This window comes from Chiloscyllium punctatum, chromosome 26 (assembly GCF_047496795.1).
Source record: "Chiloscyllium punctatum isolate Juve2018m chromosome 26, sChiPun1.3, whole genome shotgun sequence".
NCBI lineage: Eukaryota > Metazoa > Chordata > Chondrichthyes > Orectolobiformes > Hemiscylliidae > Chiloscyllium > Chiloscyllium punctatum.
In genome coordinates this window covers 77,132,370-77,155,221 of record NC_092764.1, presented here as the reverse complement: position 1 = coordinate 77,155,221, position 22,852 = coordinate 77,132,370, and the positions used below count along the sequence as shown (strand labels likewise).

The following is a 22,852-nucleotide window of genomic DNA, read 5'->3' as shown; positions in this document are numbered from 1 at the left end:
CTTAACCTTCACCACTCTAAGTGGCCAACTCACCACATCCAAGCATTAGAACGATATGGGATACTGATATTGGATTTAATCATCCTATACCCTCTGACTGAATGCTGTCTTACTTGACCTGGTTCAGGACTACTGCCCTGAGATTTTGAGATATAGCCATTTGATTGAAGCAATGCAGAATGGTTTCCATGTAAACATCATGAACTTAGTGTAACTGCAAACAATGATGCAGCATGATTCTGTACAGCAACATATCCATCACGTTGACTGGTCACTGTTGACAAATACAACAAGCTTCCTGGATTTGTGTCTGCTCTAAACAGCAAGACAGGACAGAAGTACAGAGAGCCTTTAATATTGGATGAATTGGCACAGTGGAAAAGTGGCAAGGCATGACAAGACAGAGATGGTGTAAGCATCCAAGTAGATGAAAAGTGAGTGAGGGTGGGCAAGAAGTCCTGAAATGCACTCTGGTCCAGTCCAAGATGGATGTTTTGTTCTTGAGCACGAATTTCCTGGCAGTGGCCTTATAATGAAAGGTACACTTGTAAGTGAGTTGGGGATGTGCAACAATAATGCAGTAAGGCCAGTGTGTCTCAAATGCCAATATCCATTGACAGGAGTTACGGGGGGCAGGTGTTGCTGTACGAATCTGACTTCCATGTTGGGAACTGTTGCTGTCTACTTGCTATATATTTCTGGGAACAGTCAGAAAAGATATATCAGTGTGGCGACATTAGCTACAAAATGGTATGCAAATGCATGAAAATATGTCTTTCACATCTCACTAGTGAAATTTTCAGCATGTCATGCTAATCATGGTTGCAGAATTAGAATTCAAGGTTGAGAATCTAATTTTTTCTGATCTTGTCATGATTTCTCAACTGTCAATGTTTACATCGTTAAGGGGCTGGGAAGATTCCACCCTATGTGTCCATAGGGAGACAGTCACAACACTTCATGATATTTGGGCTGGCTTGGTGGTCACATTGTGCAGGTGACATTGAAGGTTAGTAGCACTGGTTTTAATTTCAAGATCCATCCAAGCATCACTAGGAGACAATAATGGGATATTGCAGCCAAAGCCCATCACAGCATAACACCTTTTACATATGCTGTGTTCAGTCTTGCTCCCAAGTTCATTTAATTTTGCAAATACAACATAGTCAAGCAGTTAGAACTGGAAGCTTTGGAAGCATTATAAGATTGCATACCATGTGGCAATTAAAATGTTTTCAGGATAGCCTGGGGTATTAGTTAATAGAAAAGGCCACAATTCCACCATGTACAGCTTGTATGTGACCATAAGTAAAGGACAATTTGTGCGTGGAGGTTATGGACTGGGACAATTGAATTTCTTCTCCAATTTTTTCCGTCCATCATAACACCTATATATTTTAGTCTGCATGTATGCGTGTATAGGGGATTTTAGAAGGATGGATGAAAGTTTTAACTAGTTGAGCTATGTGTCAACATTCAAGGTTGTTTACCTGTGTTAGAATTTATTTATTTGCAATACATAGTAGTTTTTGATAAGTACTGAAACCTATTTCCTGTGAGCCTGGGTCTTTCCAACAGATAAACTGGGAACTTTGTGTGCTTTGGTAAAAATTTTTAACTTTGGTAACAATTTTGAGGATAGCAAGGCTTGATTTCGGTTTGTTACCGCAATGAGGCATTCCGTAAATGGGCAATCTTGTCATGCTGCTCACATTTGTAATTGGAGGATGCTCATTCAGAGGACAGGGAACATGATTTAAATGCTGCAAGCAACTTTCAAAGGTTAAAACCTTTACTCAAGAATTGATGTCAAAACTGGTGCTAAGAAATGTCTTTTACTACAGCTCCCTGTTCAGTTTCTCGAAACAGTATTATGCTGCTGTTGCGGGAGTAGGTATCAATATTCTCTACAGATGTGTGTGTGTGTGTGTGTGTCAGGAGTCTGGCTTCATTGGAGCAAAGGTAGGGCATGTGAACGGCAGGAGTCTGGCCTCATTGGACTCTATGACATAGGAAGAAACTAAATAACCTAATCACAGATGCTAAGGTAAGACTTGTATTAACAACTTTCTTACAATTTGCACAACAGATATAACTTTCTTTCAAAACATTCTTACAATTTACCCAGGCTTCTATCACAAGGCCAAATTCACAGAACTGACAAAACTTTGTAGTCATGATTTCCACCCCTTTCCTCCAATAACAGCAACTCCCATTATGTACTTTTTTTTGTTTCCACTAGTACATTTGGCAAATGTTATCTTCCTCAGATTTATGAAGCCCATTTTTCCATACCAGGTACATCTCTTCCTCCTACCATGAAATCTATGCTAAGGTGCATAGAGCTGCACATGCGTTCAACAAGTTACAATTGAAAATAGCACCCACTCTACATGCAGGACAAGCTGCCTCTTAAGGAACTCTTCAAATCTGGAAGCAGGCGACCATTAATAGATGCGGTCACACTGCTGATGATGGATGCAATAAATGTCATGAATAAAAGGACAACTTTCCCACAGGATACTTGATCTCTTTCTTTTGTTGTGAAAAAAAGTTCTGGGATTTGAAAGAACTAAAACCAACATGGTCATTCTGAAAGATGAAAGACTTAACAAACAATCCAGGTCTTTTTCAATATATAATTTCAGTTACATCACACTGTAAACTTTTGCTATAAATCTATGTTTTACAATCTTATACTCCACAACCACCTGATGAAGGAGCAGCCCTCTGAAAGCTAGTGCTTCCAAATAAACCTGTTGGACTATTGTCTGGTGTTGTGTGATTTTTAACTTTGTACACCTCAGTCCAACGCTGGCATCTCCAAACCACATCTCTCTTTTACACCCTTCCATGTGTGAAGAAGTAAAAGAAAATTAGCAGATAGCTAATCTCTATCACCTTTCATCTGTGAGCTGCTCTCTTTGTAAATCCCCTGTTGAAAAAATAAACAAGAACTAAAAAAACTTCAAAGGCACTGAAAAAGTGAATTCTTAAACAGTGAATGAAAGTTTGAGAATTAGTGTCATCAACAAAGAGTCGGAGAGAATCAAAAGAAAACTCATTGATGTCCTTACTACGATCTGAAGTCCCCACCTGCTTCAAGAAGACCACCATCATCCTGGTGCCAAAGAAAAATCAAACAGCATCCCTCAATAAACACTGCCCGGTGGCTCTGACCTCCATAATTATGAAGTGCTTTGAGAGGTTCATCATGGCTCACATCAATTCCAACCTACCAAATTGCCTTGACCCCTTACAATTCGTCTATTGGTGCAACAGGTCCACAGCAGACACCATCTCCCTGGCCTTACACTCATCCCTGGAACATCTGGATAACAAGAGTACCTATGTCAGGGTCCAACCTATTGACAGTTCAGTCTTTAACACCGTAATTCTGAACAAACTTATCTCTAAACTCCAAAACCTAGGTCTCAGCTCCCCCCCCCCCCCTCTGTAAGTGGATCCTGTACTTTCTGACCCATTGCCCGCAATCAGTAAGAATAGGCCACAATACCTCCGTCAGGATAATCCTCAACACCAGTGCTCGCAAGGTTGCATACTCAGCCTCCTATTATATTCCTTAGGCAACTTGTAGTCAAATTCCACACCAACTCCATTTACGAATTTGCTTGTAACATCACTGTCACAGGGCGGATCTCAAACAACAACGAGACAAAATACAGGAAAGAGATTGAGTGCTGAGTGGCATGGTGTAAAGATAACAAACTCTCTATCAACATCAACAAAATGAAGGAGCTGGTCATTAACTTCAGGAAGTGGAATGGAGGGCACACTTCTGTCTGCATCAATGGAGCTGAGGTGGAGATGGTCAAGACTGTCAAGTTCTTGGAAGTGAGATCACCAACAATCTGTCCTGATCCATCCATGTTGACGCAATGATCAAGAAAGCACAACAACAGCTCTACTTCCACAGAAAGCTGAAGAAATTCAGTATATCCATAACGATTCTTACCAATTTTTACAGATGCATCATAGAAAGTATTCTATTTGGATGCATCCCAGTGTGGTTTGGCAACAGGTGTTCCCAAGACAGCAAGAAATTATAGCGAGTTCAGAACACAGCCCAGTCCATCAGGCAAACCAGCCTTCCAACCACTGACTCCACCTATACTTGCTGCTGCCTCAGGAAAACAACCAACAAATCAAGTCCCTCCCACTCTGGTTACAGTCACTTCCATCCCTTTCGTCAGGGAGAAGGTATAAAAGTTTGTGTACACATACGAATAGATTCAACAACAGCTTCTTCACTACCGTTGTTACACTTTTGAGTAGACCTCTCAAATTTTAAATTTAATGTTGATCTCGCTCTCTGTATATCTTCTTTGCAGCCGTAACATTGCATTCTTCACTCTTTTGTATTATCCTGTGCACTTTGAATGGTATGATCTGTCTGTACTGCAAAAGAAACTTTTCACTGTATCTAGTACATGTGACAATAATAAATCAAATCAAACTAAATGAGATGGTGCCAGAATTGTGCTTCTGACTTTTTTTTTCCCTTCCCCACTCACAGTATTTGTGTTTTGTCTTTTTGTGTGTATCCACTTGTACATGTAAGAAAAGGGACAGAGTTTAAGTTATGGGAATGTAAGTGAGCATGTGTGTTTTTTTGGTATTGATTAAAAACTATATATTGCAGTAAATAGCTCTTTACTTTTTAATGGTGTGCATATTCTTTTAACTTGAACTATACTTATGTAGAATTGGCAAGTCAGTAGTTTAATCAAATTTTCACATTTGTGACAGTTCAAGAAACAGTTGTGCTTGATTTACAATTAGTTGTGGCAATGTTTGGGGGTTGTCTGAGTTCTTGTAACAAAGAAAATGTAGGATGGTTGTGGAGTTAGTAAAGTGGTAAAGAATAAAGTTGTAAACCCCAGGTTTTAAACTAAAAAATAAGGCATTAGAAGTTGATAACACCTTCCTGCTGCTGAGAGGAGTATCCGTCATGAACTTACACAAAATTCTAAAAACCAGATCATAGAGTCCTGCAGCACAGAAACAAGCCCTTTGGCCAAAACTGGTCCATGCCGACCAAAATATCCATCAATGCTAGCCCCATTTCCTTGCACTTGGTTCATGGCCTTCTAAACCTTTCCTGTTCATGTATTTGTCCAAATGTCTTTTAAATGTTGTTAATGTACCTGCCTCAACCACATGCACTCATTCCACATATGTACCACCCTCTGTGTAAAAACGTTCCCCCTCAGATCCCTTTTATTCTTTCCCATCTAACTTTAAACTGATGCCCTCTGGTCCATGATTCCCCAACCCTGGGAAAAAGACTGAGTGCATTCATCCTATCCATGCCTCTCATGATCTTATAAATTTCTATAAGATTCCCCTCCCACCCCACCCCCCCCCTCCCATCCCACCCAGTCTCCTACGCTCTAAAGAAAAAAGTCCTAGTTTGTCCAACCTCTTCTTGTAACTCAGACCGCTGAGTCCTGGCAACATCCCTGTAAATTTCTTCTTCACTCTTTCCAGTTTAATATCCTTCCTATAGCAAGATGACCAAAACTGAACACAATACTCCAAGTGCAGCCTCACCAACGTCCTGTACAACATAACTTCCCAACTTCTATACTCAATGCCCTGACGTTGAAGGCCAATGTGCCAAGAGCCTTCTTCACCGCTCTGTCTACCTGTGACGCTACGTTTAGAGAATTGTACACCTGAAATCCAAGGTCCCTCTGTTCCACTACACTCCTATTCACCATGAAACTCCTGCCTTGATTTCACTTTCCAAAATGCAAGACCTTACACTTATCTATACTAAACTCCATTTGCCATTTCTCAACCCACTTCCCCAGCTGATCAAGGTCCTACTGTAATTTCTGATAACTTTCCTCACTGTCCATAATACCTCCTATTTTAGTATCATCCACGAACTTACTAATCATGCCTTGTACATTCTCATCCAAATCATTAATATGATAATACAAACAGTAATGGGCCCAGCACCAACCCGAGGCACCCACTAGTCACAGGCCTCCAGTCCGACAAGCATCCTTCCACTATTACCCTCTGCCTCCTACTATCAATCCAATTGTGTATCCAATTTCCCAGCTGCCCCTGGATTCCATGCGATCTAACCTTCCAGAGCAGCCTACCATGTGGAACCTTGTCAAAGGACTGACTGATATCCATATAGACTATGTCTACCGCCCTGCTCTCGTCAACACTCTAACGAATTTGTGAGACATGATCTCTCAAGCAGAAAGCCATGCTGGCTATTCTTAATAAAACCCTGTCTTTTCAAATGCACATACAACTTACCTCTCAGAATCCTCTTAAGTAAGTTAACTATTATAGACGTTAGGCTTACTGGACTATAGCTTCCAGGCTTTTCTTTGCAGGTCTTCTTAAATAAAGGCATAACATTCACTAATCTCCAGTCTTCCGGGACCTCACCGTGGCTAACCATGATGCAAAAATATCAGACAGGGCCACCACAATTTCTTCTCGAGCCTCTTGCAGCATTCTTGGATATATCTGGTCAGGACCAGGAGATTTATCCACTTTCATCCATTTTAATATATCCAACACCTCCTCTACTGTGATGTGGACTTTCCCCAAGTTCACAAGTCTTCATGTCTTTCTCCATGGCAAACACAGAGGAGAAATATTCATTGAGGATCTCACCAATCTTCTGCTGTTCTACACCACTTTGGTCCTTGAGAGGTCCTATTGTCTCTCTAGTTATTCTTTCTCCTGTAATATACTTAAATAACCTCTTTGGATTCACTCTAATCTTCTCAGCCAGGGCTATCTCATGCTCCCTTTTCAGCCTACAGGATTTCCTTGATTTCCTTCTTCAGTAAACTCTTGTATCCCCTATATATCTCCAGGGATTCCCTTGATCCCAGCTGCCTGTACCTAAACCATACTTCCTTCTTTTTCTGATCCAAGCCTCAATATCTCTTGTTACCCAGGGTTTCCTATTTCTGCCAACCTTGCCTTTCACCCTTAGAGGAACGTATAGACCTTGAACTCTAGCTATCGTACTTTTAAAGGCCTCCCACCTGCCAGAGATCCCTTTGCCAACAAACAAACCACTCAAATCAACCCCTGCAAGTTCCTGTTTAATTCCATCAAAATTCGCCTTTCCCCAATTTAGAACTTGAACCTGTGGACCAGTTTTGTCCCTCTCTTAACTATTTTAAAATTAATACAACTATGGTCACTGGTCCCAAGTGCTCTCCCACTGTCACCTTACTCACCTGTCCTGCCCTATTTCCCAAGAGTAGGTTGGGTTTTGCCCCTTCCTGAGTAGGACCTTCTAGATACTGTTTGAGGAAACTTTCCTGAATGCATTTAACATATTCCACCCCATTTAAGCCCTTCATGTTCTGGTAGTCCCAGTCTATGTTAGGCAAATTAAACTCCCTTACCTTGACAATCCTATTGCTCCTGCAAGTCTCTCAATCTCCCTGCATATTTGTTCCTCTAATTCCAGTTGACTATTTGGGAGCCTATAATGCAACCCCAATAACATCACCATCCCCTTCTCATTTCTTAGCTCCACCCATAAAGCCTCACTGAATGATCCTTCAGTTATTTAATCTCTGATTACTGTAGTGATACTCGCCTTAATCAAAAATGCAACTCCCCCTCCCTTCTTTCTACCACCTCTGTACCACCGAAAGTACTTGTATCCTGGTACATTAAGTTGTGTCCCTCCTTTAGCCATGTTTCTGTATTGGCTATAATATCCCAGTCCCACATACCTAGCCACACCCTAAGTTTATCAGCCTTACCTGTCAGTCCTATTGCATTGAAATAGATGCAATTTAATCCAACAGGTTTTCCTTGCTCCGTCATGTTCCAGCCTGACCTGTCACTTCACTTTACTATTTCTGATTTTCTGATTACTGTATCTCATTCCAGCCTTACACTTGCCTCCCTGCTGTTGAGGATCCCCCCCCCCCCACCAATCTAGTTTAAAACGTGTTTTGTAGCACTAGCAAATCTGGCTGCCAAGATATTGGTCCCCTTCCAGTTCAGATGTAACCCCTTCTTCTTGAACAAGTCACCTTTGCCCCAGAAAAGATCCCAATAATCTAAAAATCTAAATCTCTGCTCCCTGCACCGTTCTTAACCACACATTCATCTGCCATATTTTCATATCCTCAATAGCACATTCCAGAAATTACCACTGAGGTCCTGGTTTTAAAGTGTTTTCCTAGCTCTCTATGATTACTCCATAGGACCTCATCCCTATTTCTACCTATATCATTTGTGTCAACATGCACAATGACTTTTAGCTGTTCATCCTCCCCTTCAGAACATTCTGCAGCCGGTCTGAGACATCATGGACCCTGGCACCCGGGAAGCAGCACACTATCCTGGATTCCCGTTTGCAGCCACAGAATCTCCTGTCTGTCTGCCTAACTATCAAGTCTCCTGACATTAGTGTCCTGTTTACCTTTACCATTTCCTGTTGTGCCACAGAGCCAGTAGTGCCACTGATCTGGCTACCGCTGCTTTCACCTGAACGGTCATCCACAGTATCCAAAACGGTATACTTGTTTTCAAGGGAAGTGGTCAAAGGGGATTCCTGCACTCTCTGTCTACTGCCTTTGCCTTTCCTGGTGGTCACCGAGCTACTCTCTGCCTGCACCTTAGGTGTAACTACCTCACTAAAACTCTTGTCTATGAAGCACTCAGCATCTCAGATGATCCTCAATGCATCCACCTCCAGCTCCCTAACACAGTCTCCTAGGAGCTGCAGATTAATTGAATTGACAAGAAAACTACAAGTAGAATTGCCAGCTGGGTCTGAGAAAGCATATGATTAGATTAGATTCCCTACTGTGTGGAAACAGACTCTTTGGCCCACCAAGTCCACACCGACCCTCTGAAGAGTAACCACCCAGACCCATTTCCCTCTGACTAATGCACCTAACACTATGGGCAATTTAATATGGCCAATTCACCTGACCTGCACAGCTTTGGATTGTGGAGCACCAGGAAAGAAACCCACACAGATATGGGGAGAATGTGCAAACTCCACACAAACAGTCACCCGTGGCTAGAATCAAACTTGGGACCCTGGTGCTGTGAGGCAGCAGTGCTAACCACTGAGCCACCTTGCCACATATATAGCAATTAATAGAGAACTTAATAGAGAGATACTAGAAAGACCAAGTTCTTCAAGTAGTGAGACATCAGAATATGTTTATATTGAGTCAAAGATAAGGCAATGTGAAGATAATGAAAAAAACTGGAGGTGGAATCCCAAGTGACAGAGCAAGACAAGGACAATCACAGAATCATATAGCATGGAAACAGATCCCTCGGTCCAATTAGCCTATGCCAACCATGCTCCCAAACTAAACTAGTCCCACTTGCCTGCATTTGGCCCAAACCTTTCCTATTCATGTGTTTATCCAAATGGTTTTTAAATTTTGCAAGTGTACAACATCCACAACTTTCTCTGGCAGTTCATTCTACACATGAACCACTCTGTATAAAAAAGATTGCCCCCATGTCCTTTTTAAAATCTTTCTCCTCTCACCTTAAAAATATGTCCCCTAGGAATAACCCACCTTACCTATGGCCCTCATGATAAGGTGACCCCCTCAACCTTCTGCGCTCCAGTGTTACAACAGGATTTTGACCAGATGGGCCAATGGGCTGAGAAGTGGCTTAATTCAGATAAATGCGAGGTGCTGCATTTTGGGGAAGCAAATCTTAGCAGGACTTATACACTTAATGGTAAGGTCCTAGGGACTGTTACTGAACAAAGAGACCTTGGAATGCAGGTTCATAGCTCCTTGAAAGTGGAGTCGCAGGTAGATTGGATAGTGAAGGAGGCGTTTGGTATGCTTTCCTTTATTCGTCAGAGGATTGAGTACAGAAGTTGGGAGGTCATGTTGCGGCTGTACAGGACATTGGTTAGGCCACTGTTGGAATACTGCATGTAATTCTGGTCTCCTTCCTATTGGAAAGATGTTGTGAAACTTGAAAGGGTTCAGAAAAGATTCACAAGGATGTTGCCAGGGTTGGAGGATTTGAGCTACAGCAAGTGGCTGAACAGGCTGGAGCTGTTTTCCCTGGAGCGTCAGAGCTGAGGGGTGACGTTATAGAGGTTTACAAAATTATGAGGGGCATGGATAGGGTAAATAGGCAAAGTCTTTTCCCTAGGGTCAGGGAGTCCAGAACTAGAGGGCATAGGCTTAGGGTGAGAGAGGAAAGATATAAAAGAGACCTATAGTGCAACTTTTTCACGCAGAGGATGGTATGTGTATGGAATGAGCTGCCAGAGGAAGTGGTGGAGGCTGGTACAATTGCAACATTTAAGAGGTATTTGGATGTGTATATGAATAGGAAGAGGTTGGAGGGATATGGGCCGGGTGCTGGCAGGTGGGACTAGATTGGGTTGGGATATCTGGTCGGCATAGATGGGTTGGACCGAAAGGTCTGTTTCCATGCTGTACATCTCTATGACAATGACTCTATGACTCCCTCCATTCCTGGCAATATTCTGATAAATCTTTTCTGAACCCTATCCAATTTAATAATATCCTTCCTATAGCAGGGTGACCAGAAGTGCACTTAGTGCTCCAAAGTAGCCTCACCAACATCCTGTACAAACTCAACATGACATCACAACTCTTTTACTCAAAAGTCTGAGCAAAAAAGGCAAGCATGCTAAATACCTTCTTAACCACTCTGTCTCTGAGACAAATTTCAAAGCATTATGTACCTGAACCCCTGTCTCTCTATTCTACAACACCATCCAAACTCCGACCAGTATTTGTATAAGTCCTATCACTATCTCTTTTACCAAAATGCAATACCTTGCACTTATCTAAATTAAACTCCATCTGCCACTCCTCAGCCGACAACAGTAAGTAAAGAGCATTAAAAATTAAAGGAAAATAAAAGGGAGATGGATCTAAAAAGGATGAAAATGGAAATGAGAGAAAAGGGAGTTGGAACGAAAGAGGATGAAAATGGAAATGAGAAAGCAGGAAGTAGAGATACAGAGAGCACGAGACAGAGAAAGAATTTATGGAAACCTCAGTAACCAAAGAAGGGGAAGTGAAGCCAAAGCTGATGGGAAAAAACCTATAATGAACTAGAACATAATGGAAAAATGATAAAAGATTATATAAACTTTGTACAAGGGATGAACAGATACAAGCCTCTCATTTTGTTACCTTCTGATGAAGCACGTTGTTTCAAATGATGTTTAATCTCCCTTAATGTTGGGAGGCATTTTTGTACTGTAGACTAAAAATGGGAAAGATACGGCTTTAAAACAAGGTAGCTAAGTAAGAATGTATTTGCATTCATAAAAACAAGTCACTGGAAAACATTGTGAATTTTGTATATATAGTTGCTGTCTTGTTATATTAGTGAGGGTGAATTTCATACAAATCGGCACTAGCTGATGTAGGTTTCAGAGAGTTCAACATAATAACAAACTCCTGATCAGTTTCTGGGCAGGTATCTACAGACTTGTGCGCGGACAATATATCAGAAACATCTAGTTTGCAAAGAGAAAGCATCCATCTCTCTTTCTCTCCTTTCTGCATGTGGAGAAGTAAAAACAACCCCTAGCAAATAGCTATTCACCCTCACCTCTTGTCTGTGAGCTGTTCTCTCTGCAAATCCCCTGTTGAAAGGAAAAGAAAAAAAACCTTCAGAGGTACTGAAAGGGCGATTCCTCAACTAGTGAATGACAGATTGAGAGTCAGCGTACCCACAACATTATGTCATCAGCAAGGAGTTGGAAGGAATCACAAAGAACCAAAACAACTCATCGATGTCTATGACCTAGACTTGTGCCAGAACTATGCTTTTCTGATTTTTTTTCCCACTTGCCACCAATAATATTTGTTCCCTGTCATCTCTTTGTGTTTGTTTGTATGTGTATGAGAATTTTTAAATGGATAAAAGTTTAAGTTATACAGTTATAAATTAGCATATTTTTGGATTCATTAAAACAAATTCATCTGCAAGAAATGGTTATTTACTTATAACGGAAAAAACTTGGCATGCATATTCTTTTGACCTAAATTAGACAGTTAGGTAGAATTAGGCAATTTGGTGGTTTAATTAAATTTCCACATTTATGATGTTTCCAGGAACAGTGGTCTTGATCTATGGTGCATTGAATTGTGACACTATGGAATTCACTTTCAATTTCTGTGGGGTCATAGTACATTATGGTAATTAAGTCACCCACAGAGCATATGCTCATCTCCAATACTGTACAATGGGTTTCCTCAATAACAACTAACAGCGACACTTCTGACAATGCTGTTAGAAACTCATTCTGCTGTCACTTTGGTTCTGGGTTTCATCTCTACTGCTGCCTTCTATAGTGACCATAAATGCATAAAAATTCTAATGCCACTACACTCTCCTCAAGTATGCTTTACCACAGATCTTTAAGGTATAGTTGGACGAGTGGCAGTGGCACCAGAGTGAGTGACATACTTAGCCTCACAAACTCCTGAATCAATCTATGTTCTAGAACCAGAAAGCAATTGAGACACACTGTCCTGTTAGTATGCAAGCCTTGAAGAATCACTGAGAAGCCATCTTACATTCCCTCATTAAAGTACAGCAAAGTTCCACCTCCCTACCTGAAGCAACTGAAGTAGCACCTTATGAAAACATCTCAGTAACCACCTGGTCCTGTATAGGGACGATTATTTCTTAATTAATGTGTTAATTCACATTGTATATGAGTCATTTACAAATTTTGTGGTGTGCTGTTTATGTGGAATTTATTGATTCATCGAAACCCCATAATTGTATGGGAACACAATTCTAGAAATGATGGAAGTACCGGGACTACTGACTAGAGATAATTATTAGTGCAGAAGTACAGGCAGTAGTTTGGCAAAATGCTCCGTAATAACCTGCTACTTTAATTAAGCAGGATAAATGGGTCAGCTCTTAATAATCACACTGCATCTAACTGGTTTCATACTCTTTGTCTCCACTTCTTCCTTTGTAGGTGGCTTGATGGATACTACAAAGTTGGGAAGCATAGAACAGATGCCAACAATATTGGAGAATCACTGAGGACATTACAACCTAGTATATTCAGACCTATCCAGGCAATGAAAGCACTGCTTCAGGATACCAATTGTTTACTTGATCAGGACTTTGAACATATCTCATGTTTATAGTTGTGCACAGATGTGTAGTGTATGGTGGGGAGCTTTTTTGTCAGCTCAGCCTCTTACTCAAACTATGACAACGAAAGTTGTAACTGATGATTGGTGAAGCATTAAGGAATCATTACAGTTGTGTGAGGATATTTAGTGCAGACCTATGTAATGCATTGCATCACACTGCACAACAGCTGCATGTTGAATAAGTTGAAGCCCTTCTGGTCATCATATACAGTGCTCCAAAACTGTGTGGTAGCTGATGATCACTCACATTTGGTTACAGTTCTAGAAAAGCCTAGTGCCCTGCCTTTTTGCTCCATAAGGAAAAAGGTAATGTAATAAAGTAAACAAATTCTTTAATCATGTAACATATGCTGTTGATAAAAGGGAATTAGTGGATGTACTGTACTTAGATTTATACAAGCCATTTGATTAAGTGTCATATCAAAGGTTATTGTGGAAAATAAAGGCTGATGGTTTACAGATAGCGTACTTGCATTGATGGAACATTTGGCTATATAACAGAAAGCAAGTAGCAGGTGTTATATAGGTCTTTTTCAGGTTTACAAGATGTAATGAGTAGTGTAGCACAGGGACTGAAGTGGGACTTCAACGGTTTACAATTTATATGAATACCTTGACTGAAGGGACAGAAGAAATGATGGCTAAATTTGTTGGTGACACAAAGACAGTTAGGAAAGTAAATTGTGAAAAGGACATAAGAGCACTGCTGAGGAATACAGATGTCAAATATCTGGCAAATGGAGAATTTTGAGTGGTTTAACTTTTTTGAAATATGGAAATATGTTGAATATAGAACCTGGAATTTTCCTCCTGATGCAACATTAAATGAACCTGGGATTTTCTGGTCATTAATACCCAATTTTCAATCATGTTTGAATTGCTACTCTCTGCAACTCGCTGGCTAGGTTGAAGTAGAACTTGTGATACAATCTCATAGGCATTTCAGCCCTCATTCAGGCCAATAGGATTTTGTGCGAAAAAATGAATGCACCCAAATTACTACCCTATGAGATCAGAAATTAGCTGATCTTAGAGCATAAGAAAAGCCAGATTGAAAAATTTCCATTAATCATGCCATCCTTGCAGACTGGTGATAGCGGGGTGGGTCATGCGGATAGGACTGCAGAGTCAGATACTGTGGTGAAGGGAAATGAAAGTGGGGTGCTTAGAGATATACAGTGCTTTTGAATTAGGGATATCCCCTCAGTCCCCAACCAAGTCAAAATTGTCTCTGCACAGCATGCCTTCACCCCACTTTTCCAGCAGTGGCTGAATGAAATCCTCAAGTGGACAAAGTGCCTTGACTAGCATCCAGGCAGGAATACTGCCCTTCCAGTCCCAGATTTAATTGAAAGGAAGTGCCCCAGCACGCTCCCAAACAAGACACCTGTCCTTTACTACTGAAGAAGTATTGAGTTCCTACTTTGGTTTCCTTCTCAAATCTCTCCTGAAAAGAAACTCAATAAATTTAGAAATATATCGTTATTCCTCAATTCCAATGTTCAACAGATATTGAGCCATCAATTCTTTCAAGGTGGCAGATAGACCCAAAATCAAATGCTTTCTCCAAATGGCTGAGAGAGTGAAGTGAAACTTGGGAATTTTAAATATAGAATACAAAGAGTGAAAAATAAGAAGAAAATATTCCTAACCTGCACCCGTTGCACTCAATGTGTTAAGAACACACAGTGGAAAAAACAGAACTGCTCCAAGATTGATCATCTGTGCAGCGTACCCTGATCTTTCACTCATTGAAAGCTGTAATATATAAATTAAACCTTTTTTAAGTTCACTACAATTACTAACTATTCCCAAACAGTTAATATAATTATTTTGTCATAGGTAATTGAGGGTTAACTGGAAAAGAAAATACTTTAAATTTGAAAATTGTATATATGGCAAGACAAAGCATTATATTTATCCCAATAGGAAAATCTTGTACCCACTACAATATTTTGTATTAAATGAATAATATTTGGGAGAATTTATAGACAATTATGTTAGTTCATAATCTTAGTTTGAAAAGCAATGCAATTATCAGCTGCCTGGAATTCAGAATTTTTGATTCTATGGTAAAATTTAAACATAAGGAGATACTTGACAAAACAAAACTGGAGGTGAGGTAATTCATAACAATGAAAGACTTGATTAATATTTTATTCTAATTTCTAAACTAGAGTACACGCTTAACAGTTCAAAAACCACGTCAGTGGTCTTTACCAAGACGCAATGTACTACTTTAAGTTAAAATAGGAAGAAAATATGTTATGGTTTTCATATATATTTCTGCTTGTTTTTGAGTGTACAAACTGAAACACTTTTGGGGGCAGAAATCACAAAGAGAACTTCCCTTTAATATATTTAGGTGGGATGATATTGGAAATGTCAAGTACTCTCACAAACTATATCCCAAGAATCAAGAAAACATCAGCTTATTCTAATGGATATTATTAATTATTTATTTCTGTTATTATTTACAAATAAACCTAAAGTCTGTCTTACAAGTGAGGCCACTACAGGCAGTGAAGCAAATCAGGTCATTTTATGCCAATTATCTTAATGGAAAGCCAAATATAGGACTTCTGCCAAGGAATTGTAGCCAAGCAAACACAATGCCAATTGATAAAAACTGAGGAAGAGATAAGTTAGGGCACCATAGAACTGAAAGTGTGATATTGGAAATTTAACACAACGCAAGTATGAGTATTTAATCACCCAGTAATCTGTACAATTTGCATCTCAATATTTGTCAAACAATACAAATTACATATACTGAAGCAAATGTTTGCGTCTGAAAAAGTATCCAGAATTTAATAGGCTTAAGTAAGTGTTTTCAATTAGGATTGAATTCACAAAGCAGCACAATGAGGACTCTGTGCTTGGTTGATAAAGCTCAGTTGGGAGTGTGTTAGAAGGAAAATCCTGTGTTTATAATGAGGTTTCTTGTGGTGCAGTGGCAGTATTCCAACCTCTGAGCTAGAAGGCCCAACTTTAAGGTCTACCTGCTCCAGAGGTTTGTCATAACATCCCTGGACAAGTGATTAAAAATACCTGAAGCAACATGATACAATGATGACTTCAGACAAATCAGTAATGTCAATGCACGTACAGACCAATCTACTGTTGGCTAGCTGTGATGATGCCTTTTCAGCTTTATTATCAAAATTTTATATCAAAATATAGATATTAAAATTCAACAAGGTTCTCCTGTAACTCCAGAAGACTGTAAGAACACAAACAAAACTTCAGATCCATTTAATTTATTCTGCATAGAAACTAGATTTTCTGTAGTATTGTTTGATGGAAGTTTTGCTAGAGAGCAGCTGTAACATACTTGATATTAAGCGACGTAGACTAGGAAATTTACTTTTGATTCCATTAACATGGGCCCTTTGAGTTAACTTCTCTAAGCAAGTAGGTGAACGCAATATTAAACTTTGGCCACAGGTTTCTTTGAGCAAAGACGGTGAAAATCACAGGGGGGCACCACTTAAGATTACAGTTGAATGATCTATACCAGTGATGTGTGAATGTCAGATAGAGATTAAGATTAGTTATGGAAAGGAACATTGAAACAGAAAAGATAAAAGTACTAACTGGAAGAGATTCAATTACCTGGTCAAGATGGAATGCAGCTTGGATTGCTAATGGGGTCTAGGTTGGAATTGTCAGTTGTGTGACCACACATTTTGAGTTCTTGTTGGATATGGGAGTGGTTCCAGAGAAGTAAAGGATTATAAATGCATGCTTCTTCAAGAAACAAGACACGGATAATCCTGCTAAATACTGCCAAATCAGTCTAACATTATCAGTCTGAAATCTACTAAAGATTACTGACAAGGTCAAAATTAACACTCACAGAGAAACATGGTTGAAGAAGGGAAAACCAGAAAGGATTTGCTGAAAGGCAAATTATATCTAACAAACCCAAGTTGAGTACTAGATCAAGAAAGAATCAATGAAGGTAGAGCATGTATGATAATAAATTAATTTTCAAAAGGCAATTGACAAAGCACCACTTAACAGGTTTATTGGGAAAATATAAGCATTTTAAAGTTTAAAGGGGTTTTAAAGGGGTGGTGGTTTTCTGGTTAGATAATTGGCTATGTAGTTTCCCTAGAGTTGGTATTAGAATTATTGCTTTTCTCATTATATACAAATGACCTATGTTTGGGAATAGGGAGTATAATTTCAGAGTTTGTGAATGATATGAAGTCTGACAATATAGTAAATAATGTAGAAGGCAACTGAAAGAAGTGCAGATAAGCATCATTGATGCACGTCAAGGATAGGCAGTCTAATGTCTTCCCCCTCCCCTCTCCCAGAAGAGCAACTGTGTTCCTTTGTTCTCATTGTCCAGCTCACCATCCTCCACATTCAAAAGATTGTTCTCCGGTATTGAGGCTACCTCCAGCAGGATGGCAACACTATTTGCATTTTTCCCAACCCTCTCTTGACAGCATTTTGCAGTACTGCTCACATCACAACGTCGTGGTCGACTTCTCAGTCACTCCCAACACCTCTTTATTGCTCTCCATGGCATCTTCCCAAGCAATGTCAGAAGGTGAAGCATTGACCTACTTGTATTTCTTTCAATCTAGTCTACTATAGAATAATTGAGACAAAATGCAGATCAGGTGGCTGTTTGGGGAACACTGCCACCTTGTCCACAAGAATGACCCTTATCACCTGTTCTTTTGCCATTTCAATACCCCAGCCTGTTTTCACGCCAATATTTGTGCCTTAGTCTGTTGCAGTGTTCCAGTGAAGCCCAACACAAAGTGGAGGTAAAACATCTCATTTTCTGCTTAGGAATTCCACTGCCTTCAGGACAACATTAAAATCAATAACATCACACCATGAATTCTCTCCTCCATTTTAATATCTCCTTCCCTGACAGTGTCTTATTTTCACAGATTCATTCTCAGTACAGCTTACCCATTTTCTATTAAATCCTACTACTAACACCTATGCTTACTCTATAATCTCTCTTATTTTACTCTTAGCATTCCTTGCCTTTAACCTGAGGAACCTTCACCACATGTTTCACGTGTCCCTTCTTCACCCTTTTACTACAGCATAATACCCATTTATTGTCAGTCTCTGTAGTGCAATTTATTTGTGTGTTCAGCTATTAACGAAAAGAATGGTGGTTTCATGCCTTCCAGAGACGACAGTCCTATGGTCTCAAATCCATTGTCAGTCTTTGTCACAAAGATCTGAGTTGTCAATGGATATAAGAAAGTATTAAGGGGTCTTGTAATGCAGTTACAGTGTCCTAATCTCTGGATCAGAAGGTAATGGCTCAAGTCCCAACCTATTCCAGAGGTGTATGTAATAGCATATGTGAACAGATTGATTAAAATAACCAGTATAATTGATTTCCAGACCCCATCATTTCCAAAGAAGAGCCATCTTGGACTTGAAGTGGTAACTCTGTTTCTCTCTCCACAAATGCTGCTTGACCTGCTGAGCTTTTCCAGTCCTATGATTTATTTAAGATGTCTAGCATTTACTTTGCTTTAGTACTATAAATAACATTATTTTGAAGAGAGACTTCAGGTATATATTGATAAATCTTTGGTGGTTGCAGGAATGTTGATAAGAGTGTGTTAGGCCTCGTCTGGAGTACTGCATAGAATTAAGCCCATTTCTCGGCATCATAGTTTTGGAAAGACCGTCAAGGACTTGGAATGGATACAGAATTTTACAGGGCAATACCAAGAAATGAACTGTTTTAAGTTATGTGGTGAGTTTACAGAAAGCGAAATTAAAACCTTTCAGCACAGGGCACATTAGAGTAGGAGATAGTGAGGACTGCAGATGCCACAGAAGTCCGAGTTGATAAAGTTTGGGGCTGGAAAAAGCACAGCAGGTCAGGCAACATCTGAGGAGCAAGAGATTCAATGTTTCGGGCTTAATCCTTCATCAGGACTGAGGAGTGGTAAGGTAGCTGAGAAATAAATGGGGGTTGGGGCTGGTGAAAGATAGTTGGGATGGCGATAGGTTGGTGAAAGTGGGAAGTGATTATGATGGGTCAGTGGAAAGTGTGGAGTGGATAGGTGGGAAGGAAGATGAACAGGTAAATCAGGCCAAGAGGGCACAGCTGAATCAGAGGGTTGGATCTGGGATTGGATGTGGGGACGGGAGATTTGGAAACTGGTGAACTGTAGGCTCCTGAGGCAAAAGACATGGTGTTCCTCTTCCAGTTTTGCGGGTGGCCTTGTTTAGCTGGTGGAGGAGGCCCATAATAGACATGTCTTGGGAAAGAGTGGGAGGGGAGCAGACCGAATAGAGATATTCAAAATTATGAGAGGAATAGCAGTTTTGATAAAAAATAGAAGGGTGAAATTTTTTCCCATTAGTTCATGGGAAATGTTCATTGCTGGCTGGGTCATCATTTATTGCCCATCCCTAGTTGCCTTAAGAAAGTGGGGGTGAGCTGCCTTCTTGAACTACTGTAGCCCATTTGCAGGGTAGAACTTCAATGCCATAAGTGAGGGAATTCCATGATTTTAACAAAATGACACTGAAGGAACGATGATATATTTCCAAGTTAGGACAGTAATTAGCTTGGAGGGAAACATGCAAGTGGAGAGTTCCCATGGTCCCTTGACAACCTAGATGGTAGTGGTTGTGAATCTGGAAGGTGCTATCTAAGCAGCTTTGGTGAATCTCTGCAGCATAATCCGTATATGGGACACATTGATGCTGCTGACCCCTTGGTGGAGGGTTGAATGTGTGTAGATGTGGTGCCAATCAAGCAGCTCTGTTTCTCCTGGACATATTCAAGCTTCTTGAGTCTCATTGAATGTTCACAAATCAAAGCAGGTGGGGAATATTGCATTACTCACTTGACTTGTGCCTTGTGGATGGCAGATTAGCCTTGGAGAATTAGAAAGTGAGTTACTCACTGGAGGATTTCTAGCCTCTGACCTGTTTTTGTGGCCACAATATTTCTATGACTAGTCCAGTTCAGTTTCTAGTGAATGGAAGCCCCCAGGATTTTGATAGCAGGTTTTCAGCAATGGCAAAAACAAAAATAATGGTCTCTTGTTGAAGAGGGTAATTTTGTAGCATTACTTGCACTTGTCAGACCAAAATTGACAGTGCTCAGGTCTTGCTGCATTTACACATGGACTGTTTTAATATCTGAGGAGTCATTAATGGTGTTGAAAATTCTGCAATCATCAGCAGGTACCTCCACTTCTGACCTTATGATGGAGGGAAGGCCATGAATGAAACAGATGAATATAGTTGGACCTAGGACCCTACCCTGAGAAACAGGCAAGGTGGATCAGTGGTCATAAATTTTAATTAAATTGCTTAAGAACTGAAATGGGAAACAAGCAGAATGATTAAGATCTGGGATGTATTAACTGAAAGAATGATGGAATAAGATTTCACAGGAGCATTCAAAGGCTACTGACCCTCTATTTCAAGAAGCCAAACTTGTAGAATTATGGGTTACAATCTGAATGTAGGATTAAATTGGACTAAAGTTCTGTCAAAAGGATTTAGAAGTATGATGGGGATAAATGCCTTCATGTGTTGTAAAATTCTGTGACAGGCGAGTTCTGTCAATGTCATTCTTTACAAAGTAATAACCTGTGGGGAGCTTTAATTTGTGATACAATATTGATCAGTAAAAACCTAAAACTCATTTCTGATTTCTGAAAAATATTCTTTTAAATGTAAATTTGAGTAATAGAAATACACTTACTACTGACAGGGATCTTTCTATATGAAGAGCAACAAGGACAAATACATTTGACACTGAAAGAGAGAAAACTTTGTCACATTGCTGACTTGACTTGAAATGTACATTAAGAAAACATTATTCATTAACCTAGATGATTGTCTTACAATAACAATCCCAAAAAGATGGCATTAATAAATTTAATCACGAAGATTAAATAGTGGATTTCTCTTTATTGTTTCAGAGTTGTTTTTAAGCAATTACTACTTCAGGTTAACGACTTTGTGTATTTGTTTGCACTACATTTTATCGTGATTTTCACATGCTATTGAAAAAGTTCCATTGGTACTGTATCAACCTCAATAGAAATATTTACCCTCTCAGAAACTTTCATAATTTTGTACACATCTATTTAATTTTCTTGCTTAACAAACACAGAATCATATCAACTTTCCCTTGAGAACCATCATTCCTAACATTTTCCTAGAGAATTATACAATTCCAGTATATTCCTGTGTGTGTGTGTGTGTGTGTGTGTGTGTGTATGCATGTGTTGGGTAGGGAGGCAATTACTTACATGCCTGAAGTTATGCTTTCCGCCCGAAGAAAGGCACTCTGCCTTCAACAACTTCCAGTCAATCAGAGTGCCAGCAGTCCCAGAAGTGTCATCAGAAGCAGTGGCTACAGCGAGGACTGCAAGTAGTCCCCAAATAACTGGAGCAAGTGTGGAAGAAATGTGGGGTCTGGGATCAGCAGCACTGATCATGCAGGTGTAGCAGCCTGGAGTATCAATCATATGCGAGGGGAGGGTATTTAACGTCAGCTGGCCTGTTTCTTTGGGAGTTTGGCCTTACTTGGGACACCATAAATGGAATTCTCCCAGCCTGTGAATAGCATGGGTGAATCAGTTGGTAAAATATGCAAGATTTGGAAAAATTAGGTTTTTGATGTTGAGAACAAAAAAGGTCCAATTTTCATTTCAAGGTTTGAATGGCAGGATGAGAATTTCACCAGTGAGCAGCAAGAAGCCTATTTACAGGCATTAACAGCTATTATTGTCTATTCTCACCTCATTGATATGCAATTTAGAATCCTCCCACCCTACAGAGAGAAACTATTCAGCAACAATTCTAATCATGAAAGTCTGAACAGGTACCTGGAGGCTCCAGCTCGTCACTAGCTCCTCCAGCTGTCCATTCTCGGCATTCAGTCTTCATCATCTCAGGAACACACTAAGGGTAGCAACTGCCTACTCCTTTGTACACAGAGCCTGGCATCAGACATGCACCAGCCCCTTGACATTATCATAGCACATTCATCTATTCAATGCTGCACGTTGGACCATATGACAAGTTTTTTTTGCAATGGTGTTACCAGGCCACTTTACACACCGGGACAGGAACTCACATCGTACATCAGAGTAAGGTGGAGTTTAGAGGAGTTAACTTGCTCACTCACTTTGTGTATACTTGAATGATCAGCGCATCTCTGCCTTGCCTTATTGTGCTTTGCTGCCTCACTCTTGCTGCCTCACTCAGAAATTATTCATATTTGCCTTGCTTTGTCTTTTAGCGCAGCCACAAACAGACTCAGCCTGTCATGTTTGTCAGGAAAGATCAGTCATGCCAGTGGACATGTTGCTGTACAGCACAATGCTACATCAATGCCCGGAATGTGCTTGAACCAAACAGCCATGTCTCAAGTCTTACAGGAATTGTGTTTATTCAATTCAAGGTGGACTCTCATTAGTCAGTAGGTAATGGTACGGTTAAGTCAAGGGCATTGTCCAGTATCAGTCTGGTGCTTGGTCATGGTCAGTCATGTGCTTGGACTGATCAGTGTCAGGAGACTACTTCACTACAGTTCAGGGAGTCACTCTAGTTATTAATCAGTTAGGTCTGTCTTTCTAAGCCAATCCTCTCTTTCTATGCCAGTCGGGGAGTGGGCCCTGGTCAGTCTGGGGTCT

At 40.2% G+C, this 22,852-nt stretch overlaps 1 protein-coding gene across 1 annotated transcript in view; it reads right to left on the bottom strand.

Annotated features, from left to right (window-relative positions):
* LOC140496225 (diacylglycerol O-acyltransferase 1-like) overlaps positions 1–22,852 on the bottom strand; it is a 176,429-nt gene that overhangs the window by 103,259 nt on the left and 50,318 nt on the right. The window contains exons 5-6 of the mRNA XM_072595726.1: positions 20,911–20,963; positions 14,840–14,945 (exon numbers count right to left, since the gene is read on the bottom strand). Of these exons, the coding sequence (XP_072451827.1) occupies positions 14,840–14,945; positions 20,911–20,963 (159 nt within the window). The remainder of the gene's footprint in view (positions 1–14,839; positions 14,946–20,910; positions 20,964–22,852) is intronic.